Here is a 24,823-nt window from a genome sequence, read left to right on the forward strand (position 1 = left end):
AACTTCAAACTATCTCACGCATTTTGGGAGCGTATTGTTCTTAGAGTTTTCAAAACAGATAGTGTTGGCAAACAAAAACATGAAACAGCTGACTACACTGAAGGGCGACAATCGAAATTTAGGAAAATTCCAGATGTACATACATGTAAACCTTATATTGGTGTTATTAGTTAGTGAGGGGTTAAGTGCCAACCACATCAGTTCATTATGTTGAAGAGAACATTCAAGTGTCTTTACATTATAGGACGTCGTCTCGTAATACCAGTTCTGGTTGTTATTCTAATATTACTAGTCGTACTATCCTCTATCAAGGACCTATCCATTATTTCGAATGGAACTTACGGCTTACGTAAATTAAAAGCTAAATTTCTTTCAACTGAGAATGTTATCGAGGACATACTATATTCGAGCTCGCAACCTCCGCCAGGACGCAGCATTTTCTTTCATGAGACCAGCTGCATTTCTCCAGATCGATTGGGTATCGAACCCAAGATTATGAATTTGACGGCTCGACAAGCCTGTTGCATAGAATCGGCTGCTCTAAATAATCCCAACTTCCAAATTTTTACTGTGTTTTCTTGTCCCACTTATCGTCCACTCGTCGGTCGTCAAAAACTTCTCGTCGATGCCATCGAAAGCTATGAGAACGTGAACCTCCGTCATTTGAGTCTAAAAACCTATGCTTCAGGCACTCCTATTGAAGATTGGGTCCAAAAGGGCGATTTGCTTACCTCTAGGCAAGTTTGAAATTTTAATTAGACTCCCTTTTAGAGAGTAACGAAACTCACTTGCTCTAATACACAGCTATGTGAGGGAGCACACATCTGACCTGCTCCGCCTCATAAGTCTCTATCGTTTTGGAGGCATCTATTTAGACTTGGATATTATTGTCCTGAAGAACTTAGAGAAATTACCCCTCAACTATGTGGGAGCTCAATACAACGATACCCTTGCCGGTGGTGTCATCAGTTTAACAGCCGATGGAATAGGTCATGAACTTGGTAAACTACTTTTAGAGCAATATGCAAAAAATTTCAATGGACAAGATTATGTACAAAATGGACCAACTCTTGTAACAGACGTTCTGTTAAAATTTTGTGGTAAAAGCGTTATGGAGCTCATGGAAGGCGGTCGTAAGAGTTGCAAGGGATTTCGAGTATTCAATACAACGGCATTCTATGCAATTCCATGGGTACAGTGGACGCATTTCACGGAGCCCAAATACATGGAGGAAACTATGGCAAGAACTAAGGATTCATATCTGATACACATTTGGAACAAGGTGTCCAGCAAAGGGAGCATCAAAGTCGATTCAAACACTGCGTATGTAAAGTATGCCAAAAAGCACTGTCCCAGGACGTATGCGGCAGCTGGTGACTATTTATAAGGGCGTTCATTTAATTTTAAGAAACTTGCAATCAAATAAATAAATATCTTACTCACCCAAAATACATAAGACAAACTCAAAATTCGCATGTTTATATATTGGAGAAGTGGAAATAATTTTTCTTAATGCTCTCGGGCGAGATGACCGACTTTTAAGCGTAGTTCCGCAATGCTCAAAGTTCCCCTTACTCACCCTCTCTCTCTCTCTCTCTCTCTCTCTCTCTCTCTCACTCTTATATATATATACATATACATATATACATTTAATTTGCACGCATGGGACGCGATTCTCTCTTTTGTAAAAGTATTTGTAAGTCATGTGTATGTGAAATAATAACAGCAATAAGAATATTGTTAAACAATTAAATATAAGATAAAACTAATGGACTCATGATCGAATGGTACACCGCCTATTTTTATAAACACATCGAGAGATCTATTGTGAGCCCATTTATTTTTCCTCAATAAATCACGATAGCTGGCCAGTTCTTATTTAATTTTGGCGGTAACAATTCCCTATTTCAAAATTTTTTTTTGATAACATTATGTAACATTATTTACATTATATATCTACCTATCTGGATCTTCAACTTAATCAAACTTTAAATGTGTCTCACGCATTTTGGAGCGTATTGTTCTTAAAGTTTTCAAAACAGATAGTGTTAAGCAAACAAAAACATGAAACAGCTGACTACACTGAAGAGCGACAATCGAAATTTAGGAAAATGCAAGATGTACATACAACCTTAAACCTTATATTGGTGTTATTAGTTAGTGAGGGGCTTAGTGCCAACCATATCGGTTCATTATGTTGAAGAAAAAGTCCAAGTCTATTTATATCATAGGACGACGTCTCGTAATACCAGCTCTGGGTGCTACTCTAATATTGTTTGTCGTGCTATCCTCTATCAAGGACTTATCCATTATTTCGAATGGAACATACGACTTACGTAAATTAAAAGCTAAATTTGTTTCAACTGAGAATGTTATCGAGGACATACTATATTCGAGCTCGCAACCTCCGCCAGGACGCAGCACTTCTCCAGATTCGATACCCAAGATTATGAATTTGACGGATCGACAAGCCTGTTCCATAGAATCGGCTGCTCTGAATAATCCCAACTTCCAAATTTTTACTGTGTTTTCTTGTCCCACTTATCGTCCACTCGTCGGTCGTCAAAAACTTCTCGTCGATGCCATCGAAAGCTATGAGAACGTGAACCTCCGTTATTTGAGTCTAAAAACCTATGCTTCAGGCACACCTATTGAAGGTTGGGTCCGAAAGGGCGATTTGCTTACCTCTAGGCAAGTTTGAAATTTTAATTAGACTCCCTTTTAGAGAGTAACGTAACTCACCTGCTCTAATACACAGCTATCTGAGCGAGCACACATCAGACCTGCTCCGCCTCATAAGTCTCTATCGTTTTGGAGGCATCTATTTAGACATGGATATTGTTGTCCTGAAGAACTTAGAGAAATTGCCTCTCAACTATGTGGGAGCTGAATCTAACGATACTCTCTGCGGTGCTGTCATAGGCTTAACAGCCGATGGAATAGGTCATGAAGTTGCTGTGCTATCTTTAGAGCAATATGCAAAATACTTCAATGGACAAAATTATGTACAAAATGGACCAACTCTTGTAACAACCGTTCTGTTAAAATTTTGTGGTAAAAGCCTCGTGGAAGCCATGGAAGGCGGTCGTAAGAGTTGCAAGGGATTTCGAATATTCAATTCGACGGCATTCTATTCTATTCCTTGGGAAGAGTGGAGACATTTCACTGAGCCCAAATACAAGCAGGCAACTATGGCAAGAACTAAGGATTCATATGTGATACACATGTGGAACAAGCTGTCCAGCGGAGAGCGAATCAAAGTCGATTCCAACACTGCGTATGTAAATATTGCCAAAAAGAACTGTCCCAGAACATATGCTGCAGCTGGTGACTATTTCTAAGGGCGTTCGTTTAACTTTAAGAAACTTGCAATCAAATAAATAAATATCTTATTCACCCAAAATACATAAGACAAACTCAAAATTCGCATGTTAATATATTGGAGAATTATAATTCAACTACGAGTAAGTACGATTATGACTACTTGTTTAGTCTCTTTACAAATGGATCACTGTAACATAGTGAAGTAGAGAAACATATTCAGACTCTCTACAAATTGAAGCAGCTGAATAAATTGAATGCTGTAAGTGCAGTATACTGTTTAGACAAAATGGTTCGCAATTAATTTAGTTGGTAATTAGTAAAGCGCTTAGGCACAGTCCCCACGGTTCATTCTGATGGCAGCTCTAAGGCAACAACTGAATATCTTGCTAATGAGAAAGCGACGTCTCGTAGTGCCAGTACTTGTTTCTATCCTAATGCTATTATTTATGGTTTACCCAATGCAGGATCTCTATACCAGTTTAAACAAAACTTCCGATTTAGAGTCACTCGAAACTGAATTTGCTTCAATTCAGAGTGATACAGAGGATATTCTACACTCAAGCTTACAGCCTCCGCCAGGACATAGCATTTTCTTCCATGAGACCAGCTGCACTTTTCCAGATTCGATACCCAAGATTATGAATTTGACGGCTCGACAAGCCTGTTCCATAGAATCGGCAGCTCTGAATAATCCCAACTTCCAAATTTTTACTGTGTTTTCTTGTCCCACTTATCGTCCACTCGTCGGTCGTCAAAAACTTCTCGTCGATGCCATCGAAAGCTATGAGAATGTGAACTTTCGACACCTGCATCTAAGGAACTATGCTTCAGGCACTCTTATTGAAGATTGGGTCCGAAAGGGCGATTTGCTTACCTCTAGGCAAGTTTGAAATTTTATTTAGACTCCCTTTTAGAGAGTAACGTAACTCACCTGCTCTAATACACAGCTATCTGAGCGAGCACACATCAGACCTGCTCCGCCTCATAAGTCTCTATCGTTTTGGAGGCATCTATTTAGACATGGATATTGTTGTCCTGAAGAACTTAGAGAAATTGCCTCTCAACTATGTTGGAGCTCAATCTAAAGTTACTCTCTGCGGTGCTGTCATAGGGTTAACAGCCGATGGAATAGGTCATGAACTTGGTGAACAATTTTTAGAGCAATATGCAAAATATTTCAATGGAAAAAGTTATATACGAAATGGACCAACTCTTGTAACAACCGTTCTGTTAAAATTTTGTGGTAAAAGCCTCGTGGAAGCCATGGAAGGCGGTCGTAAGAGTTGCAAGGGATTTCGAGTATTCAATTCCACTGCATTCTATTCAATTTCTTGGCCAGAGTGGAGACATTTCACTGAGCCCAGGTACCTGGAGGAAACTATGGCAAGAACTAAGGATTCATATGTGATACATATTTGGAACAAGCTGTCCAGCGGAGAGCGCATCAAAGTCGATTCCAACACTGCGTATGTAAATATTGCCAAAAAGAACTGTCCCAGAACGTATGCTGCAGCTGGTGACTATTTCTAAGGGCGTTCGTTTAACTTTAAGAAACTTGCAATCAAATAAATAAATATCTTATTCACCCAAAATACATAAGACAAACTAAAAATTCGCATGTTTATATATTGGAGAAGTGGCATAGAATCCCAAAGCTTAACACTTAAATTATAATTATAATACAACTACGAGTAATTACGATTATGGCTACTTTTTTAGTCTCGCTTTCCTCGCTTTCGCGAGGAGCATGCACCCAATGTCCCTTGCTATGTACATATGTATGTACATACATATATGACCATTTATATGCTCATGTTGCCTATGGACATTTTAAAGCATTAAAGCATTATATTATAATATACCCATTTGATTGTTTGTACGCGAGGTATGCGATTCTCACAATTATGGGATATCTTTTGTAGAAGCATTTGTATGCCTATGTGCCTTCACATGTGTATGTGAAATAATAATAGCAATAAGAATATAATTAAACAACTAAAAATAAAATAAAACAAATGGACTCATGGCAAAATGATCTTGAATTTTGGCGGTAACAACAACATTTTTATCACAACAATATGGTACATTATTTACATTGTATTTCTACCTATCTGTATCTAATATAACTAGCTACACACATTGAACTTATAATGTACTTAAGCATTTTGGCAACATTTTGCTCTTAAAGTTTTCAAACGAGATTATGTTATGCAAACAAAGTCATCAAACAACTGTATTTATTTGAAATTTTAAAAAATTTATGACATGTAAACTTATAATTGGTGTTATTAGTTTAGTGCCAACAATATCGGTTCATTATGTTGAAGAAAAAGTCCAAGTCTCTTTATATAATAGGACGACGTCTCGTAATACCAGCTCTGGGTGCTACTCTAATATTGTTTGTCGTGCTATCCTCTATCAAGGACCTATCCATTATTTCGAATGGAACATACGACTTACGTAAATTAAAAGCTAAATTTGTTTCAACTGAGAATGTTATCGAGGACATACTATATTCGAGCTCGCAACCTCCGCCAGGACGCAGCATTTTCTTTCATGAGACCAGCTGCACTTCTCCAGATTCGATATCCAAGATTATGAATTTGACGGCTCGACAAGCCTGTTCCATAGAATCGGCTGCTCTGAATAATCCCAACTTCCAAATTTTTACTGTGTTTTCTTGTCCCACTTATCGTCCACTCGTTGGTCGTCAAAAACTTCTCGTCGATGCCATCGAAAGCTATGAGAACGTGAACCTCCGTCATTTGAGTCTAAAGAACTATGCTTCAGGCACTCCTATTGAAGATTGGGTCCAAAAGGGCGATTTGCTTACCTCTCGGCAAGTTTTAAATTCATGTTGATTACCCTTTAGATAGTAGTATAACATACCGGCACTAATACACAGTTATCCGATGGAGCACACATCAGACCTGCTCCGCCTAATAAGTCTCTATCGTTTTGGAGGCATCTATTTAGACATGGATATTATTGTCCTGAAGAACTTAGAGAAATTACCTCTCAACTATGTGGGAGCTGAATCTAACGATACCCTGTGCAATGGTGTCATCAGTTTAACAGCCGATGGAATAGGTCATGAAGTTGCTGTGCTATTATTAAAGCAATATTCAAATAATTTCGATGGACAAAATTATGTACAAAATGGACCAACTCTTGTAACAACCGTTCTGTTAAAATTTTGTGGTAAAAGCCTCGTGGAAGCCATGGAAGGCGGTCGTAAGAGTTGCAAGGGATTTCGAGTATTCAATTCGACTGCATTCTATTCAATTTCTTGGCCAGAGTGGAGACATTTCATTGAGCCCACGTACCTAGAGGAAACTATGGCAAGAACTAAGGATTCATATGTGATACACATTTGGAACAAGGTGTCCAGCAAAGGGCGCATCAAAGTCGATTCCAACACTGCGTATGTAAAGTTTGCCAAAAAGCACTGTCCCATGACGTATGCGGCAGCTGGTGACTATTTCTAAGGACTTTCATTTAACTTTAAAATAACTGCAATCAAATAATTAATGATAAAATAATAAATATTTTAGTTCCCAAAATACATAAGGCAAACTAACAATTCGCATGTTAATAGATTGGAGAAACAGCATAGACTCCCAAAGCTTGACACTTAAATTATAATTATAATACAACTACGAGTAAGTACGATTATTATACCCTGAACCCATTGAAAATGGGAAATCAGGGTATAATGGTTTTGTTAAAAGTATGTAACAGGCAGAAGGAGGCGTGGCAGACCCCACAAAGTATATATATTCTTGATCAGGGCGACGAACTGCCGATTTGGCCCTGTCCGTCTGTCTGTCCGTCCATCCGCATGTATGAACGCGTCGATTTCAGAAGATATAAGAGCTAGAGGCTTGATATTTTATTATCGATTAAAAACCTTATCGAAAGCAAGTAATTTAAGTATATCTACTACACTTTTAGAGCTAGAGCGTTCTGTAAGTTTCATTAAGATCGTATATTTAGAAATTAAATCATTCAACAAATAAATTCGTATTATATTGCCCACACTGCAGCGCAGCCCAAGCGCAGTCGCCGAGCGCGTTGTAATACGTGCGTGTGTATGTACATATGAGTGGCTTAGAGAAGTGCAGAGTGAGTAGAATATCAAATTGGTGGTTCAGGGTATCTCCTAGTCGAGCAGTCTCGACTAGTGTTTTCTTACTTGTTTTAGTAGAGAAACATATTCTTATAACACGGATCAGACTCTCTGAAGCAGCTGAATAAATTGAATGCTGTAAGTGCAGTATACTGTTTAGACAAAATGGTTCGCAATTAATTTAGTTGGTAATTAGTAAAGCGCTTAGGCACAGTCCGCACGGTTCATTCTGATGGCAGCTCTAAGGCAACAACTGAATATCTTGCTAATGAGAAAGCGACGTCTCGTAGTTCCAGTACTTGTTTCTATCTTAATGCTATTAGTTATGGTTTACCTAATGCAGGATCTCTATACAAGTTTAAACAAAACTTCCGATTTAGAGTCACTCGAAACTGAATTTGCTTCAATTCAGAGTGATACAGAGGATATTCTACACTCAAGCTTACAGCCTCCGCCAGGACGTAGCATTTTCTTTCATGAGACCAGCTGCACTTCTCAAGATTCGATACCCAAGATTATGAATCTGACGGCTCGACAAGCCTGTTCCATAGAATCGGCTGCTCTAAATAATCCCAACTTCCAAATTTTTACTGTGTTTTCTTGTCCCACTTATCGTCCACTCGTCGGTCGTCAAAAACTTCTCGTCGATGCCATCGAAAGCTATGAGAACGTGAACTTTCGACACCTGCATCTAAGGAACTATGCTTCAGGCACTCTTATTGAAGATTGGGTCCGAAAGGGCGATTTGCTTACCTCTAGGCAAGTTTGAAAATTATTTAGACTCCCTTTTATAGAGTAACGTAACTCACTTGCTCTAATACACAGTTATCCGATGGTGCACACATCTGATCTGCTCCGCCTCATAAGTCTCTATCGTTTTGGAGGCATCTATTTAGACTTGGATATTATTGTCCTGAAGAACTTAGAGAAATTGCCTCTCAACTATTTGGGAGCTGAATCTAACGATACTCTCTGCGGTGCTGTCATAGGGTTAACAGCCGATGGAATAGGTCATGAAGTTGCTGAACTATTTTTAGAGCAATATGCAAATAATTTCAGTGGACAAAATTATGTACAAAATGGACCAACTCTTGTAACAACCGTTCTGTTAAAATTTTGTGGTAAAAGCCTCGTGGAAGCCATGGAAGGCGGTCGTAAGAGTTGCAAGGGATTTCGAATATTCAATTCGACGGCATTCTATTCTATTCCTTGGGAAGAGTGGAGACATTTCACTGAGCCCAAATACAAGCAGGCAACTATGGCAAGAACTAAGGATTCATATGTGATACACATGTGGAACAAGCTGTCCAGCGGAGAGCGAATCAAAGTCGATTCCAACACTGCGTATGTAAATATTGCCAAAAAGAACTGTCCCAGAACATATGCTGCAGCTGGTGACTATTTCTAAGGGCGTTCGTTTAACTTTAAGAAACTTGCAATCAAATAAATAAATATCTTATTCACCCAAAATACATAAGACAAACTCAAAATTCGCATGTTAATATATTGGAGAATTATAATTCAACTACGAGTAAGTACGATTATGACTACTTGTTTAGTCTCTTTACAAATGGATCACTGTAACATAGTGAAGTAGAGAAACATATTCAGACTCTCTACAAATTGAAGCAGCTGAATAAATTGAATGCTGTAAGTGCAGTATACTGTTTAGACAAAATGGTTCGCAATTAATTTAGTTGGTAATTAGTAAAGCGCTTAGGCACAGTCCGCACGGTTCATTCTGATGGCAGCTCTAAGGCAACAACTGAATATCTTGCTAATGAGAAAGCGACGTCTCGTAGTTCCAGTACTTGTTTCTATCTTAATGCTATTAGTTATGGTTTACCTAATGCAGGATCTCTATACAAGTTTAAACAAAACTTCCGATTTAGAGTCACTCGAAACTGAATTTGCTTCAATTCAGAGTGATACAGAGGATATTCTACACTCAAGCTTACAGCCTCCGCCAGGACGTAGCATTTTCTTCCATGAGACCAGCTGCACTTCTCCAGATTCGATACCCAAGATTATGAATCTGTCCCACTTATCGTCCTCTCGTCGGTCGTCACAAATAGGTGAATAAATATTGAATTTGTAAACACGAAGGCAGTTAGACAGTTAGGCAGTATTCTATTAAATTATAGAGTCGTATTCACTATGAATTTTCTTGATCAGATGCAATCCAACGATAAAACCTAATTTTATGTGTTTATGTGCAAAAGTCGATATAGGTTTAGGCAAATGCAGCTGAATAAGTTATAATGAGCATTATCATTGATATTGAATTTTAGATTCACTTCACAATTCAAAAAGTTTTTAGTCTAATATTTTAAATAATAATAAATATATTTAATAATACAGTAATATATATTAAAAGCCAATTTTCTTCGCCAATTTAAATACAAGTAAAACAAATCTAAATAAATAAGTGCATTTCCGATATTTGCAACACTTATTTAATATATATACATATTACTTTAAATACAAATGAAAATATATTATTATGATCCTATGGCCGCACATTCTGCGCTACATAATACATCCGTTGATTTATTTACTTTGTATTACTTCAATAAATCATAATATCTATTTCCCGGCATTATGGATCAGAAATAAACACATTCATATAACCAGATGAGGTGCTATGCCGGCATAGCACACGACTTGGCTACATACATATATATTTTAATTAAAAACATTGCTCAAATCAAATCAGATCACCTTGATTTGCGCTCCAATTCAATTTCACTCACACGCAGTCCCATTTACGCGTATGTGTATATTTATAGCTTATAGCTTAGCTCGCGACACGACTGTGGGACACAGTGCTTTATCTTCAACAATATTTGAAAATTAATTAACTGACTAACTTGTTCTTAAAATTGCTCAATTCAATGACTCTCATGTGTTTTTCTTAATTCAATAATAGCAATGGAACGTTGTTAAAAAATTATTACTTGCTGATATTGGACACATCGCGGAATGATCGAAGCATGGCAATCCCTGAAAACTTTGTATTTGCTCGGGTCGCTCGACTGAAATAGTTGACTTTTGTGTTGCGTGGTTAGTGGTTCTAGTTAATCGTTTAGCCCCAGTTATATCGGTTCATCATGTTGAAGAAAAATTCCCAGTGTCTTTACATCATCGGACGACGTCTCGTAATACCAGCTCTGGTTGTTATTCTAATATTCCTAGTCGTACTATCCTCTATCAAGGACCTATCCATTATTTCGAATGGAACTTACGGCTTACGTAAATTAAAAGCTAAATTTGTTTCAACTGAGAATGTTATCGAGGACATACTATATTCGAGCTCGCAACCTCCGCCAGGACGCAGCATTTTCTTTCATGAGACCAGCTGCAATTCTCCAGATTCGATACCCAAGTTTACGAATTTGACGGCTCGACAAGCCTGTTCCATAGAATCGGCTGCTCTGAATAATCCCAACTTCCAAATTTTTACTGTGTTTTCTTGCCCTACTTATCGTCCACTCGTCGGTCGTCAAAAACTTCTCGTCGATGCCATCGAAAGCTATGAGAACGTGAACCTCCGTCATTTGAGTCTAAAAACCTATGCTTCAGGCACACCTATTGAAGATTGGGTCCAAAAGGGCGATTTGCTTACCTCTCGGCAAGTTTTAAATTCATGTTAGACTTACCCTTTTAGAGAGTAACGTAACTTCACCTGCATCTAATACACAGTTATCCGATGGAGCACACGTCAGACTTGCTCCGCCTCATAAGTCTCTATCGTTTTGGAGGCATCTATTTAGACATGGATATTATTGTCCTGAAGAACTTAGAGAAATTGCCTCTCAACTATGTGGGAGCTGAATCTAATCGATACTCTCTGCGGTGCTGTTATAGGCTTAACAGCCGATGGCATAGGTCATGAACTGTGTGAACTATTTTTAGAGCAATATGCAAATAATTTCAATGGACAAAATTATGTACAAAATGGACCAACTCTTGTAACAACCGTTCTGTCAAAATTTTGTGGTAAAAGCCTCGTGGAAGCCATGGAAGGCGGTCGTAAGAGTTGCAAGGGATTTCGAATATTCAATACGACGGCATTCTATTCAATTCCTTATCCAGAGTGGAGACATTTCACTGAGCCCAGGTACCTGGAGGAAACTATGGCAAGAACTAAGGATTCATTTATGATACACATGTGGAACAAGCTGTCCAGCGGAGAGCGCATCAAAGTAGATTCTAATACTGCGTATGTAAAATTTGCGGAAAAGCACTGTCCCAGGACGTATGCGGCCGCATGTGATTACTTTTAATGTGTGTCAAATAGTAAATACGTTGCCTATAATGCTCAAGCAATTTCAACAATATACATAAAACGCACTAAAATTTATTTTTTTTAACCAGTTTCATATTTTTTTAACCAAAAAAAGGTGAACAAATATTGATTTTGTAAACACGAAGCCCAGGCAGCCTGGCAGTGTTCTACATAGTGACGATCGTATGCTTATAAATATATTTTGAACTATAAAATATTTTTGTGAAAATGTATGTATATACATATATATGTATATACATATATAAAGAATATGTATACATGTTCTAACCAGGTTGATGTCCGCCAGTCCACCCGTAGAAAGTCCAATTCATCATATTTTGTCGAAAGCTCATCTGATTTTGTTATCGTTAAACATATTTTAAATAATGTTACATCTAGAGATCTGATACCTACTGTTTTCTAAGATACTTTAGATATTGAATTTGAAAATGTATATTATAAAAATATTGTATAGCATTGTGATTGTCTAAAGTTTCGTTAATATTTTGCACACACATTTGTATCGTCTAGAAATAGAACAGAGCAAAAGTCGATATATACTTAGGTAAATGCAGCTGAATAAGCTGACATGAGCATTTTCATTGACATTGAATTTTAATATCCCCTTGACAATTCAAAACATTTTTAGTCTCACTTTTACCTTCGTTCAGGACTGTAATGTTTCAAAGAAAGATGGTGACGCCGTGCCTGATCTGGGGACGTCGTCTACTCTTTGTAGCTCTAATATTCCTAGTCGTACTATCCTTTATCAAGGATCTATCCATTATTTCGAATGGAGCTTACGGCTTACGTAAATTAAAAGCTAAATTTCTTTCAAATGAGAATGTTATCGAGGACATACTATATTCGAGCTCACAACCTCCACCAGGACGCAGCATTTTCTTTCATGAGACCAGCTGCATTTCTCCAGATTCGATACCGAAGATTATAAATCTGACGGCTCGACAAGCCTGTTCCATAGAATCGGCTGCTCTGAATAATCCCAACTTCCAAATTTTTACTATGTTTTCTTGTCCCACTTATCGTCCACTCGTCGGTCGTCAAAAACTTCTCGTCGATGCCATCGAAAGCTATGAGAACGTGAACCTCCGTCATTTGAGTCTAAAAACCTATGCTTCAGGCACTCCTATTGAAGATTGGGTCCAAAAGGGCGATTTGCTTACCTCTAGGCAAGTTTGAAAATTATTTAGACTCCCTTTTAGAGAGTACCGTAACTCACTTGCTCTAATACACAGCTATCCGATGGAGCACACATCTGACCTGCTCCGCCTCATAAGTCTCTATCGTTTTGGAGGCATATATTTAGACATGGATATTATTGTCCTGAAGAACTTAGAGAAATTGCCTCTCAACTATTTGGGAGCTGAATCTAACGATACTCTCTGCGGTGCTGTTATAGGCTTAACAGCCGATGGCATAGGTCATGAAGTTGCTGTGCTATCATTAGAGCAATATGCAAAATACTTCAATGGACAAAATTATGTACAAAATGGACCAACTCTTGTAACAACCGTTCTGTTAAAATTTTGTGGTAAAAGTCTCGTGGAAGCCATGGAAGGCGGTCGTAAGAGTTGCAAGGGATTTCGAATATTCAATACGACGGCATTCTATTCAATTCCTTATCCAGAGTGGAGACATTTTACTGAGCCCAGGTACCTGGAGGAAACTATGGCAAGAACTAAGAATTCATTTATGATACACATGTGGAACAAGCTGTCCAGCGGAGAGCGAATCAAAGTCGATTCCAACACTGCGTATGTAAATATTGCCAAAAAGAACTGTCCCAGAACGTATGCTGCAGCTGGTGACTATTTCTAAGGGCGTTCGTTTAACTTTAAGAAACTTGCAATCAAATAAATAAATATCTTATTCACCCAAAATACATAAGACAAACTCAAAATTCGCATGTTTATATATTGGAGAATTATAATTCAACTACGAGTAAGTACGATTATGACTACTTGTTTAGTCTCTTTACAAATGGATCACTGTAACATAGTGAAGTAGAGAAACATATTCAGACTCTCTACAAATTGAAGCAGCTGAATAAATTGAATGCTGTAAGTGCAGTATACTGTTTAGACAAAATAGTTTGCAATTATCTTAGTTGGTAATTAGTAAAGCGCTTAGGCACAGTCTCCACGGTTCATTCTGATGGCAGCTCTAAAGCAACAATTGAATATCTTGCTAATGAGAAAGCGACGTCTCGTAGTGCCAGTACTTGTTTCTATCCTAATGCTATTAGTTATGGTTTACCCAATGCAGGATCTCTATACCAGTTTAAACAAAACTTCCGATTTAGAGTCACTCGAAACTGAATTTGCTTCAATTCAGAGTGATACAGAGGATATTCTACACTCAAGCTTACAGCCTCCGCCAGGACGTAGCATTTTCTTTCATGAAACCAGCTGCATTTCTCCAGATCGATTGGGTATCGAACCCAAGATTATGAATTTGACGGATCGACAAATCGGCAGCTCTAAATAATCCCAACTTCCAAATTTTTACTGTGTTTTCTTGGCCTACGATGCCATCGAAAGCTATGAGAACGTGAACCTCCGTCATTTGAGTCTAAAAACCTATGCTTCAGGCACTCCTATTGAAAATTGGGTCCAAAAGGGCGATTTGATTACCTCTAGGCAAGTTTGAAAATTATTTAGACTCCCTTTTAGAGAGTAACGTAACTCACTTGCTCTAATACACAGTTATCCGATGGAGCACACATCTGACCTGCTTCGCCTCATAAGTCTCTATCGCTTTGGAGGCATCTATTTAGAGATGGATATTATTGTCCTGCGGCCTCATGTGATTACTTTTACTGTGTGTCAAATAGTAAATACGTTGCCTATAATGCTCAAGCAATTTCAACAATATATATAAAACGCACTAATATTTATTTTTTTTAACCAGTTTCATATTTTTTTAACCAAAAAAAGGTGAACAAATATTGATTTTGTAAACACGAAGCCCAGGCAGCCTGGCAGTGTTCCACATAGAGTGACGATCGTATGCTTATAAATATATTTTGAATTATATATATATATATGTATTATATATATATATATATATATATATATATATAAAGAATATGTATACATGTTCTAACCAGGTTGATGTCCGCCAGTCCACCCGTAGAAAGTCCAATTCATCATATTTTGTCGAAAGCTCATCTGATTTTGTTATCGTTAAACATATTTTAAATAATGTTACATCTAGAGATCTGATACCTACTATTTTCTAAGATACTTTAGATATTAAATTTGAAAATGTATATTATAAAAACATTGTATAGCATTGTGATTGTCTAAAGTTTCGTTAATTTTTTACACACACATTTGTATCGTCTAGAAATAGAACAGAGCAAAAGTCGATATATACTTAGGTAAATGCAGCTGAATAAGCTGACATGAGCATTTTCATTGACATTGAATTTTAATATCCCCTTGACAATTCAAAACATTTTTAGTCTCACTTTTAACTTGGTTCAGGACTGTAATGTTTAAAAGAAAGATGGTGACGCCGTGCCTGATCTGGGCACGTCGCCTACTCTTTGTAGCTCTAATTATTGGCATCGTTTTCATGATGGTGTCCTTCAATCCGTTCTCTAAAAAGGAAACAGCAAATCAAATGGATCATGTCAAGTGTACTGACAGATGGAAAGTAAATAACAGTAAAGGTCTAAACTTTAACAAATCCCATTGCGAAATTCCTTTAAAAACGGCAAATATAACAAACACATGTACAAAACCTTCTAATATGGAGATGCAGAAGATACTACCTCACAATGGAACTCAGGTGAAATCCCTTAAAGGATATAATAATGCGGATCCCGTAACGAAAGCGCAAACATTTACTAAGAAATATTCACCTCAAATTCATGAGAATATTCATTTACATAGCTTAAATGGGTCATCAGCTCATAACAGATATGCGACTACTAATCATCAAAATGTTGTCGGATCTACGCACAACTTAAAGCAGGAAAAGGCGCCTGAACAAATGCAAGCAGTTCTATTATCCAATACCCATAAACCATCAAATGCAACCAATACGATTAGCTTAAAGAATTTTAAAGCACAACTTTATAGCTCAAATCCAAAAGTTTTTGCTAAGCATATTAACTCGAAGCCCCAAGGGACAAATCATCATAATATTATGAATGATAAGAACCTTCAACAATCTAATATTATACACTTAAGTCAGACTTTAAATATGAATGGAAAGAATTCTTCAAAATTGCAGCCCCTAGCTCATAATTTCTTTACGAATGAAAAAACTAAAAATGATTCTACCATAATTCATTTACATAATCCAAAGTTGTTTTCTCCAAATCAGAATTTAACTAGGGATGAGAAGAAGCCAAATGAATCCAAAATGATTAATTTAAATGGCTCAAAGTTACAGCCCCAAAATTTTATATTTCACGATGATAAAATATTTAAAGAAATGTTATCATCGACTACTAAAGAGAATATGCGGGCAAAATTCTTCAACGAAGATCACCAAAATTTAACTAAGCATAACGCCAATGGATCATCAAATATTATTCGAACACCTACAGTGAAACAACATCAGAACCTAACACAAAAAATTGAAAATATCTTTAAGAATATTTCATCGTTCAGTATTTTCAACAAAGATCACATCCGAAAAGTGCTCAGATCTAATATTACGAATTTACCAGTACATAACTTTACAGTTAAAATTGAGAAAATAATTATGGATATGCTTTCACCCAGTGCTCAGGGCAACAAGCATGCTAAGTCATTAAATAAAACTCATCAAAACTTACATTTCAATAAGCGGAAGATTCCAGAATCAAAATTTAACATAACACAATCACAACACAAATTTGCAAATTTAACATCTAGCCTCAGCTCCAAAACTAAAAATTCGGCACCCAATAATATAGCTCATGCTCTAATAGAGGATATCTTGTTATGCAGCTCAAAGCCTTCGCCCGGAAAGACCATTTTTTTCTCAGCAAGTAGCCAATATTTAGATATTCCTTATAATATTCAAGAAATGAGGGCACATCAAGCTTGCGCCATTGAATCGGCTGCCTTGCATAATCAAAATTTTCAGGTTTTTGTACTGTTTGCTTGTCGTACATATCTGGAGAAACCGGCACATATTATTGATGCATTATTGAGCTATAAAAATATCAAGTTTCGAGAGCTAAATATTGGGACTTATATACTAGATACGCCCATTACGGACTGGCTCAAGTTAAATGATTTTTATCGGTCAAGGTTAGAGAAAATTATATAAAATATTTACATCTTATATATGTATATATGTATTTATATTCTACTTAGTTTTCTGATGCATCACTTATCCGATCTACTGCGTCTGCTAACGCTCTATCGTTATGGAGGTATCTATTTGGATATGGATGTAATGCTGCTGCGCACTTTTGAGGATTTGCACCTGAACTATGCGTGCTCAATGGGAAATCAGAGCATTAGTAACAGTATTTTGGGCCTGGAGCCAAAGGGCTTTGGACATCAGCTTGCAGAGTGGCTTTTGCAGGATTTTCGCAAGAACTTGGTGAGAGATTCATTCGACTCAACTGAACACAAGTTCTTGCTGCGGGTTTTGCAAGAGGTTTGCAGCACAAGAAATGTTACTCTTATGGTTAGAGATCCGAAACGTTGTAAAGGCTTCAGAGTGTTCAACGTGAGCGAATTTTACGAAGTGCCATTGAAGCAATCGGAACTGCTTCTTGACCAAAACCTGGCGAGTGAAATGCTGGAACGAATTAAGAATTCTCGTATAATTCATATATGGAATCGATTCTCCGCGAAATGGCCTTTGAAGACTGATTCAAAATCAGCTTATATGCAGTTGGCAGCGAAACATTGTCCCAAAGTATTTAAGGCTGCAGGGGATTTCTTCTCTTAGCTCACATCATATTTATTGCATCTACATCAATTCATTATATATCATTTTTAAGATTGTTAACCCTGATGGCTTGGACCACATAGATTTACCCAGCTGTTTTGCTAAAAACAATAATCGTTCTTAAATAGGTGCAATAAATAAAACAGCTTATTTAGACGGCTTGCTGATACAGCTATACAAACCGATTGCGTATATTTGCATAGATGGTAATGCTATTTTGCGACACGCACATATATTTGGAGCTAATTTACGCCATACCTATAAGACAATATTCCGAATTAAACTAAGGGAAAAGCAAACTATGCAATTCGCCCATTTATTTTCGAAGTAATTTTACAATTCGAAATCCGTTCTTTGGCGCCACAATTAAATGCCTATCGACACCCATATTAATTAAGGATGTAAATGAAATATAAATACATAATAAAAAAATACTTACAAAAATAGAAATAGTAGTATTTATGGTATTTAAATTTAGTATAAGCACTGGTGGTATAAAAACTAACTAGTGGTATAAATCTGCATCACATTTTATCGATTACTAAGCAGGGATGGAGAATCACTATATTGAGTATTTTTAAGTATAACAGCGTGTTAACAGCTAAAAAATAAATATAATTTACATCTCGAAATATATGAAAAAAAAAAATTATAAATATCTAATAAAAATAATTAATCATAAACGATGTAAAACTTTTAAATAATAAAAAGTACAAAAGTTTGTAACTTGTCAACAAAATAACAGAATAGAAAAACCAATTGAATAACATAAATTTGCTATTTAACAGCAGCACCACACACACATCGTAAAATCCTCTTAAAGCAAACATCAATTGCTGCGTCGGAACTATTGGAGATACAACCTTTTTTTAAATGCGTTAAGCAGCAGTGAGTGCTTTTAATAAAGTGTAATTTTTTTGTAAAGTGTAATGCAATCTATTGGCACATAAATATTTATACATTTTTCAAACATATGTGTTTTATGCTTGTGTTTGTTTGATTATTGCCACAAAATGGTGAAAAATGAAAAAAAAAAAAAAAAAAAAACAGCAACGAAACACATTCATGCTCGACTGTGTGTATATACATACATGTACATTTGTATGTACATACATATATACACTAAGTCACACTCCTCGACTCCAGCTGCTGTAGCTTTGTACAGCTGGGTCGATACAATACTAGAAGAAAAAAAACAACAAACAGTATAATGTAGTCAGAAGAACTTTATGGAAATGTAAAAGTACCTTCTGCTACAAATGAAATTGCAGGCTTAATTTTGTGAATGGTTTTTCCATTTCACCTGGCGTCATTAACGTGTCTTGCTTCACCTTGGTGTGCGTGCCAATACAAACACATACATATATCTTATTTGTCAACTTGTTCATTAGCGGCTTTTTGGACGTCATTATATACAAAATAAATATATATATACACACACACACAGATAGAAAATAAGGCATCTATTCATATTGTTAAAATACATGTGTATGTGTTTGTACATAACGGGTAATATAAATATACCCATACAAATTATCTCTTATACGGTTGTTTATTGCACTCTTTGAGCTCGTTTTACATATTTACACATGTGCATACATACATAGGTAGACGAATTTTCTCAACTCTTTATTACATAAGTTCGTCTCAAACTAAGCTCTACTAGCTAGAGAATAAATGCAACCTTTTAATGAAGATTTATATCTATGAATGTATGTATATTGTGACAAATGCCACTTAAAAAGTAACTTAGTACTCTGTGGGTGCGTTGTAATATTTTCAGAGCGTTTGATCTAAACGATTTAAATGGCCTCAAGCATAAGCAATTAAAAAAAAGGTAGTTTTTATCTGCTGTGCATATAAAAGCACACATAGCCACGAGCATTAAAATTGGTTTTTGCTTACGCTAATTATTATCTTTTTTGTCATTTTTTTTTTTCGCATGCGTTGCGCATTAGTTACTGTTTTTCTATATGTGTATGTATATCCTATACTCACAGGTGCAAATGCAAATGCATATATGTACATATATACTTATATATACGTATACATATATAGATATATATATATATATATATATATATATATATATATATATATATATATATATTTAATAGTTTAGTTTAATTATTTAGGATTTCAATAGAATCATTTTATAAAACAATTTCCCTTCAAATTCGCTTGCCGCGAAAGCCACGTAAAATCTGTTAATACAAAAGTTTATAAAATATTTTTTAGTCAGCTCAAGTTGATTCCGATGTATATATTTACCTTTTGTATTAATTAATTTATTTTCAAAATATTTTTCCCATTCAAAAACGCATAAGAGCAATAAAAAAAAGAATTTTTATGTCTTCTAAACACTGTTTACCTCTAGACAGTTTTAATTGCTCTTTAAACAGCAAGGTTTTATGACTTAGATAATGGTTAGTGCATTATTTTTGTTTTGTTTTGAAAAATTCATTATCCCCCCTCCAGGCCAAAGTAAAAGCTTTTCCTTTCCAACTTTCCTGCAAGTCTAAAAAAAATGTACAAAAGTTGTAACTCATTCCAGTCGACTTCACGGTAATTACATGGTTTGTTAAGTAAACTAATTTTAAATGTAGCTATAAATAGCGCTCAAATAAAGCTACCTGATTTTTGTATTCACAGATGTACTATGCGATCGAACGATGATACACATATAATGCCATATAAGTTTTTGAGATTGTACACGGAAAAATGGAAACAATATCCAACAAATCCTTGATATTGGCTGCGTTGATTGCTTACAATGCGGTCACCGTGGCCGCTGTCACAGTCGATAGGTCAAACCATAGGCCTGGTTGCAGCACCGTCTACAGTTCAAGGAACACAACACTGCAGTCGCCGGGAAGAGCAGTAAAGGGAGTGGAGCAGTTGGTGCCGATACGAACGTGGCAGGAGCATGAGTTCTCGCTGCTGGGCTACAAGTTCCATTTACCATTTGTCGGTCATGCTGTGGACTTGGATATGGACGATGGCTATGGCCTCGATGATGCCTGGCTATTGGATAATAGTGCCCAGACATTATATGTTCAACAGGAGGACGCAGAGCAGGAGAGTTCTGAAGAGGGTGATCCCGCCAACAGCATCGTAAAGCTGCGCTGTCAAAATGTCAGCGTAGCTGAAATCAATGCCCAGCTGCAGCTCAATAGCCAGATGAACTATGAACAGATATCGCTGATGCATGTACCGGGCCACGCTGACGCAGTGCCGCTGAAATTGCAACAATATGAGAGTATACAGAAATTTAAATGGACGTTTAGCTCATTACACGATGAAACACTGCAACGGCTGGTTGCGCAGTATGTGCAACGCTTCGAATCGGTTGAATCACTGGACTTTAGTGAGAATTTGCTGAGCTGCATTCATTGGGCGCAGCCGCAGGCGATGCGACGTCTTCAAGTACTTAAGCTGAGTGGGAATCGCTTGGCCGACAATTGCAGTCTGAGTGAACTGCAGCATATGAATCATCTGTTGGAGCTGCACTTGGATCGCAATGGACTGCACGCTTTACCCGTGCAGTTCGTGCAGCACCTAAGCGAGCTCCGACTGCTGAATCTTAGCTATAATCGACTGTTCGAGCTGCCACGCAACACATTCGAGGGTGCACTGCAGCTGGAGTCGTTGCATCTCTCAGGCAACCAGTTGACCGTTTTGCCCTTCCAGCTCTTCCAGACGGCGCGTGAACTGCGGCACTTGGATCTCAGCGACAATCGTTTGCTCTCATTTCCGGACAACTTCTTTGCACTCAATAATCAGTTGCGTGCGCTCCTGCTGCAGAGAAACCAATTGAAGGCCATAGGCAAGCACAGCCTATATAATCTGCGTCAGCTGCGCCATCTGGATCTGTCACAGAATGAGCTGGGAAGCATCGATCGCAAGGCTTTCGAGTCCCTGGAACATCTGGTGACTCTTAATATATCTGGCAATGAACTAACAGTACTGTCCTCCATCATATTCCAGCCACTTGGCTCATTGCAGCAACTGGACTTGAGCCGGAATCAGTTCAAACAATTGCCTGACGGACTTTTTCAGGCGCAGCGCAAATTGGTGTTGCTGCGCATCGATGAGACGCCGCTCGAGGAGCTGCCCAATTGGATTTCGCGAGACGAGGACTATGTAGATGGGCAAATACTGCAACGCCTGCGCTACCTATCGATGCAACAGAATCTGCAGCTCACTCAGCTGCCAGCCACATTGTTTGGCAACGTGCGCAATCTGCGCGAGCTGCTGCTAGCCGATAATAGTCTAACCAAGTTGCCCCCACAGATTGCCAGCCTGTCGCGTCTGCAGCGGCTGAGCGTACGTGGCAATCGGTTGGGCTCACTGCCCGAGGCCCTCAAGGAGTTAAGCCATTTGCACTATTTGAACATCTTGGGCAATGAATATCAATGTGACTGCAGCATGTACTGGCTGTCCAGCTGGTTAACAAATGCGACGACCTCTCTGCGACGGGCAACACAAAATGCCACTCGCAGCCTGGACTCTTATGAGCATATTGATAACCAGATCGATGCACTCAAATGTCAATACGGTTATCCCGGCGACATGCTGCGCGTGTTAAGCAATCTCAATTGTACCATACCAGTTGTGGTGCAATCTTCAGAGCCCAAGATGTACAGGCTGCATGCCACAGCCAAGCTAGAGTGCATGGTTTATGGCAGTCCAACACCAGATATTATTTGGGTAACGCGTACTTGAATAATGATAATAGTGAACATTTGTTAATCACCAAAATTCGTTTGCTGTTTGCAGGTGACACCACGCCACAAGATTCTACGGCATCATGCCGATCCCGACAAACGACCCACCATCATCAACAGCGACAAAGACCATCAGCCTAGTAAGTTTGAACTGTTTGCCCTGACGGATGACAGCAACACCAAATCGCTGCACATAAACATCAGCCGACAGAAAACGATTGTGGGTCAGCGCGTGGTGCTCATTGAGAACGGCTCGCTGCTCGTGCACAATATATCGCGTGGTGATAGTGGCCTATACACCTGCTACGCCTTTAATGTGATGGGGAATTCATCGGCTGGCATTAGGTAGTATAAATCTATATACCGCATCGTATCAGATTGCTCAATTGTATTCATATATCATTTCACAGGCTCTACATCGATCCGATTGTATTTTATCGCGTCAAAATCGAAAGCCTTCTGGCGGGTACTTTACTTGCCACGGCATTTCTGTTGCTAACCCTTTTGGTACAAGGCTTGCGCAGCTGCCTACAGCGCTGTGGGCTCTGTGAGCGTTTGACCTGCTGTGCGAATCGTAATAAAAGGTCACCAAGATCACGGCAAATTTATGCCATGCTGGATAGCATCGAAAACTACAAGAGCCAGCAATTGGAGCGTTTGCGTGAGAATTATGCACAGCAAGTGCATCGCATACGGGAGAATTGCGCACTACAAGTGGAATGGATACAGAGCAGCTATACAACACAGGCCAAGCATGTCAAGGAGTTCAGAGACATGGGTTCCAATCATTTGACAGCGCTAAAAGATCAATATTACGATCAGGTGAAGAAGGTGCGCGACTATTCTACTGGCCAATTGAGTTGGGTGCGCGAGAACTATGTCTTCCAGCGCAATAAGATACGTAAGTTCAGTGCCCATCAGGTATTGCGACTACGTGAGGGCTACAAGTACCAGCAGCAGTCATTGAACAAGGTATTGGAAAACTTGCCTAGCTTTTATTTTGAGAACTGTCGCGGACGCTGTGAGGAAGACATTGTCGAGGGTAAATATTATACATATTTATATTTATGATAAGAAACATATAATTCATATTTATTTAATTGCAGACATAGACTGTTACTTCAAGAGCCAAATGGAGAAGGAGCTCCACATACAGAAAATCAAATCGCTGAAGGCCGCTAACAATTCGGCTAGTAAGGCTTCTGTCTACTATACGCCGCCAGATGACGAACTGTTCCAGAGCACCGCGCTAAATTTGCAAACCTCGCCAATACACATCAACTATATTGATGAGAATCTGGATCAGAAGAAGCTTGAATTGCACGACTTCAAAATGGATCCGCATCTGTTGCTCTTTAGCAAATCGCAATTAAATGTTTATCCAGAGGGCTCGAGCAGCAGTCAGGCAGCTGCCATGGCGCTGGCTTTAGCTGCTTGCAGTGTTGAGGATAACAATCAGAATGCGCAGCTTATGGAGGAGAATAGCATTAGTAATGTGGAGATGGGTGAACTGAAGGATGCGAGTGATGTTAAGAATTCCAAATCGTGTCCTGCTATTTATAAGGTGTCCAAACAGCGAGACGGTAGTACACTGCACGAGCTACTCACCACAGACGGAGAGCCACATCAGATGGTTCATCTAAATCCAGTCGATGAGACGACATTGACGATGTTGCATCTGCCCAAGGAGCAGCTCAACATCGTTGAGGAGGACTGTGACGAAGGCGCGCTATCTCCAAATCGTTATCCGATGAACACTGAACAAAGAAAGGATTGCAAGGTGGCAGACTCGACGGAACAATGTGAATCCAACAGCAGCCCAGACAGTTGCTGTCCATCATCCTATGAGACGGCAAATGCTACCCCTGCTACCACTTAGAGATTTTATTAATTTTAAAATATATTATTTAAAAAGCGAAAACAAAATGATTGGCCACTGAAAACACATTTAACTGAAGTGTTATTATTATTAATGTTTCAATTGTGTTTAAAGAAGGCATCAAACAATAATTGCGTGTAGAATTAATTAGTGCAACTTAAAGAATTCAAATGCTGAAAAGAAATGGAGTAAAACCACTTAAAAAAAAAAAAAAAACAAAAAAAAAAAACACAAGTCATACGATTTAAATAATAGTAAAAATTAGAAGAAAAAAAATTATATATATATAATGTGTCTCGTGTCGAAGGTATCATCAATAATGTCAATAATACTTGGAAAGCCCCCATTTGTGATTTCATCAATAACATATGAAGCGATTTATTTATAGAGAGCACATTAAATCTACTTAAATATATGCAGACGTATTTTTAAACAAGATGAAAAACAAATTTTATTGAATTCGTGAAATGGTAAATAAAGCAACCATACAAAATTATACACAAATATATTTCTATTAAAATATATTTCTATTGCTATGGTATCTGTAATGC

General features: G+C 37.9%; 8 protein-coding genes, 1 long non-coding RNA gene and 1 pseudogene across 12 annotated transcripts; 9 read left to right on the forward strand and 1 right to left on the reverse strand.

The window, feature by feature from the left end:
- Positions 1 to 180: 180 nt before the first annotated feature.
- Positions 181 to 1,594, forward strand: LOC115563090 (alpha1,4-N-acetylgalactosaminyltransferase 1-like). Its single transcript, XM_089257183.1, has 2 exons — positions 181 to 737; positions 805 to 1,594. Exons 1-2 carry the CDS (start codon positions 208 to 210, stop codon positions 1,385 to 1,387), a joined length of 1,113 nt encoding a protein of 370 aa, XP_089113309.1. The 5' UTR covers positions 181 to 207; the 3' UTR covers positions 1,388 to 1,594.
- Positions 1,595 to 2,172: 578 nt separating this feature from the next.
- On the forward strand, positions 2,173 to 3,405 carry LOC149091792 (alpha1,4-N-acetylgalactosaminyltransferase 1-like). Its single transcript, XM_089258477.1, has 2 exons — positions 2,173 to 2,691; positions 2,759 to 3,405. The coding sequence occupies exons 1-2, from the start codon at positions 2,195 to 2,197 to the stop codon at positions 3,339 to 3,341; spliced, it is 1,080 nt and encodes a 359-aa protein (XP_089114603.1). The 5' UTR covers positions 2,173 to 2,194; the 3' UTR covers positions 3,342 to 3,405.
- A 257-nt stretch (positions 3,406 to 3,662) lies between these two features.
- LOC149091793 (alpha1,4-N-acetylgalactosaminyltransferase 1-like) lies at positions 3,663 to 4,936 on the forward strand. The gene is made up of 2 exons (XM_089257842.1): positions 3,663 to 4,204; positions 4,272 to 4,936. Exons 1-2 carry the CDS (start codon positions 3,678 to 3,680, stop codon positions 4,852 to 4,854), a joined length of 1,110 nt encoding a protein of 369 aa, XP_089113968.1. The 5' UTR covers positions 3,663 to 3,677; the 3' UTR covers positions 4,855 to 4,936.
- A 641-nt stretch (positions 4,937 to 5,577) lies between these two features.
- Positions 5,578 to 6,847, forward strand: LOC149091794 (alpha1,4-N-acetylgalactosaminyltransferase 1-like). The gene is made up of 2 exons (XM_089257846.1): positions 5,578 to 6,159; positions 6,226 to 6,847. Exons 1-2 carry the CDS (start codon positions 5,643 to 5,645, stop codon positions 6,810 to 6,812), a joined length of 1,104 nt encoding a protein of 367 aa, XP_089113972.1. The 5' UTR covers positions 5,578 to 5,642; the 3' UTR covers positions 6,813 to 6,847.
- A 758-nt stretch (positions 6,848 to 7,605) lies between these two features.
- Positions 7,606 to 8,931, forward strand: LOC149091795 (alpha1,4-N-acetylgalactosaminyltransferase 1-like). The gene is made up of 2 exons (XM_089257849.1): positions 7,606 to 8,212; positions 8,279 to 8,931. The coding sequence occupies exons 1-2, from the start codon at positions 7,686 to 7,688 to the stop codon at positions 8,859 to 8,861; spliced, it is 1,110 nt and encodes a 369-aa protein (XP_089113975.1). The 5' UTR covers positions 7,606 to 7,685; the 3' UTR covers positions 8,862 to 8,931.
- LOC149091796 (uncharacterized) lies at positions 7,875 to 13,108 on the reverse strand. Its single transcript, XR_016196475.1, has 3 exons — positions 12,994 to 13,108; positions 12,872 to 12,927; positions 7,875 to 8,152 (listed from the first exon to the last, which is right to left on the reverse strand). It is a non-coding gene; the product is annotated as an uncharacterized LOC149091796 (long non-coding RNA).
- LOC149091797 (alpha1,4-N-acetylgalactosaminyltransferase 1-like) lies at positions 10,514 to 11,773 on the forward strand (annotated as a pseudogene). The gene is made up of 2 exons (XR_016196556.1): positions 10,514 to 11,080; positions 11,152 to 11,773. The product of XR_016196556.1 is annotated as an alpha1,4-N-acetylgalactosaminyltransferase 1-like (transcript).
- On the forward strand, positions 12,376 to 13,662 carry LOC149091798 (alpha1,4-N-acetylgalactosaminyltransferase 1-like). Its single transcript, XM_089257848.1, has 2 exons — positions 12,376 to 12,931; positions 12,998 to 13,662. The coding sequence occupies exons 1-2, from the start codon at positions 12,420 to 12,422 to the stop codon at positions 13,578 to 13,580; spliced, it is 1,095 nt and encodes a 364-aa protein (XP_089113974.1). The 5' UTR covers positions 12,376 to 12,419; the 3' UTR covers positions 13,581 to 13,662.
- A 239-nt stretch (positions 13,663 to 13,901) lies between these two features.
- On the forward strand, positions 13,902 to 18,053 carry LOC115563959 (alpha1,4-N-acetylgalactosaminyltransferase 1). 2 transcript variants are annotated; one of them, XM_089258054.1, is made up of 3 exons: positions 13,902 to 14,193; positions 16,765 to 17,014; positions 17,081 to 18,053. In XM_089258054.1, exons 1-3 carry the CDS (start codon positions 13,917 to 13,919, stop codon positions 17,664 to 17,666), a joined length of 1,113 nt encoding a protein of 370 aa, XP_089114180.1. In that variant the 5' UTR covers positions 13,902 to 13,916; the 3' UTR covers positions 17,667 to 18,053. The 2 variants fall into 2 exon arrangements, with proteins under 2 accessions (XP_089114180.1, XP_030243581.2); XM_030387721.2 differs by lacking the exon at positions 13,902 to 14,193 and having other exon boundaries at positions 15,211 to 17,014; positions 17,081 to 18,035.
- A 338-nt stretch (positions 18,054 to 18,391) lies between these two features.
- LOC115563956 (uncharacterized) lies at positions 18,392 to 24,794 on the forward strand. Of its 2 annotated transcripts, none has more exons than XM_030387718.2 (5): positions 18,392 to 18,554; positions 20,319 to 22,376; positions 22,446 to 22,738; positions 22,804 to 23,435; positions 23,500 to 24,794. In XM_030387718.2, the coding sequence occupies exons 2-5, from the start codon at positions 20,388 to 20,390 to the stop codon at positions 24,270 to 24,272; spliced, it is 3,687 nt and encodes a 1,228-aa protein (XP_030243578.1). In that variant the 5' UTR covers positions 18,392 to 18,554; positions 20,319 to 20,387; the 3' UTR covers positions 24,273 to 24,794. The 2 variants fall into 2 exon arrangements, with proteins under 2 accessions (XP_030243578.1, XP_089113305.1); XM_089257179.1 differs by lacking the exon at positions 18,392 to 18,554 and adding an exon at positions 20,186 to 20,251.
- The last annotated feature ends 29 nt before the right edge of the window (positions 24,795 to 24,823 follow it).

This window comes from Drosophila navojoa, chromosome 3 (genome assembly GCF_054131105.1).
Source record: "Drosophila navojoa isolate 15081-1374.11 chromosome 3, UAZ_NAV_1.0, whole genome shotgun sequence".
In the NCBI taxonomy this organism is placed as follows: domain Eukaryota; kingdom Metazoa; phylum Arthropoda; class Insecta; order Diptera; family Drosophilidae; genus Drosophila; species Drosophila navojoa.

What these genes read in the sequence shown, in the direction of transcription:
- LOC115563090 (XM_089257183.1), top strand. Translation starts at nt 208, where the DNA reads ATGTTGAAGAGAACATTCAAGTGTCTTTACATTATAGGACGTCGTCTC. An exon ending in GGCGATTTGCTTACCTCTAG is followed by an intron (nt 738 to 804) that starts GCAAGTTTGAAA and finishes TCTAATACACAG; the next exon opens with CTATGTGAGGGAGCACACAT.
- LOC149091792 (XM_089258477.1), top strand. Translation starts at nt 2,195, where the DNA reads ATGTTGAAGAAAAAGTCCAAGTCTATTTATATCATAGGACGACGTCTC. An exon ending in GGCGATTTGCTTACCTCTAG is followed by an intron (nt 2,692 to 2,758) that starts GCAAGTTTGAAA and finishes TCTAATACACAG; the next exon opens with CTATCTGAGCGAGCACACAT.
- LOC149091793 (XM_089257842.1), top strand. Translation starts at nt 3,678, where the DNA reads ATGGCAGCTCTAAGGCAACAACTGAATATCTTGCTAATGAGAAAGCGA. An exon ending in GGCGATTTGCTTACCTCTAG is followed by an intron (nt 4,205 to 4,271) that starts GCAAGTTTGAAA and finishes TCTAATACACAG; the next exon opens with CTATCTGAGCGAGCACACAT.
- LOC149091794 (XM_089257846.1), top strand. Translation starts at nt 5,643, where the DNA reads ATGTTGAAGAAAAAGTCCAAGTCTCTTTATATAATAGGACGACGTCTC. An exon ending in AAAGGGCGATTTGCTTACCT is followed by an intron (nt 6,160 to 6,225) that starts CTCGGCAAGTTT and finishes CGGCACTAATAC; the next exon opens with ACAGTTATCCGATGGAGCAC.
- LOC149091795 (XM_089257849.1), top strand. Translation starts at nt 7,686, where the DNA reads ATGGCAGCTCTAAGGCAACAACTGAATATCTTGCTAATGAGAAAGCGA. An exon ending in GGCGATTTGCTTACCTCTAG is followed by an intron (nt 8,213 to 8,278) that starts GCAAGTTTGAAA and finishes TCTAATACACAG; the next exon opens with TTATCCGATGGTGCACACAT.
- LOC149091798 (XM_089257848.1), top strand. Translation starts at nt 12,420, where the DNA reads ATGTTTCAAAGAAAGATGGTGACGCCGTGCCTGATCTGGGGACGTCGT. An exon ending in GGCGATTTGCTTACCTCTAG is followed by an intron (nt 12,932 to 12,997) that starts GCAAGTTTGAAA and finishes TCTAATACACAG; the next exon opens with CTATCCGATGGAGCACACAT.
- LOC115563959 (XM_030387721.2), top strand. Translation starts at nt 15,258, where the DNA reads ATGTTTAAAAGAAAGATGGTGACGCCGTGCCTGATCTGGGCACGTCGC. An exon ending in AATGATTTTTATCGGTCAAG is followed by an intron (nt 17,015 to 17,080) that starts GTTAGAGAAAAT and finishes TATTCTACTTAG; the next exon opens with TTTTCTGATGCATCACTTAT.
- LOC115563956 (XM_030387718.2), top strand. Translation starts at nt 20,388, where the DNA reads ATGGAAACAATATCCAACAAATCCTTGATATTGGCTGCGTTGATTGCT. An exon ending in CAACACCAGATATTATTTGG is followed by an intron (nt 22,377 to 22,445) that starts GTAACGCGTACT and finishes TGCTGTTTGCAG; the next exon opens with GTGACACCACGCCACAAGAT. An exon ending in AATTCATCGGCTGGCATTAG is followed by an intron (nt 22,739 to 22,803) that starts GTAGTATAAATC and finishes ATCATTTCACAG; the next exon opens with GCTCTACATCGATCCGATTG.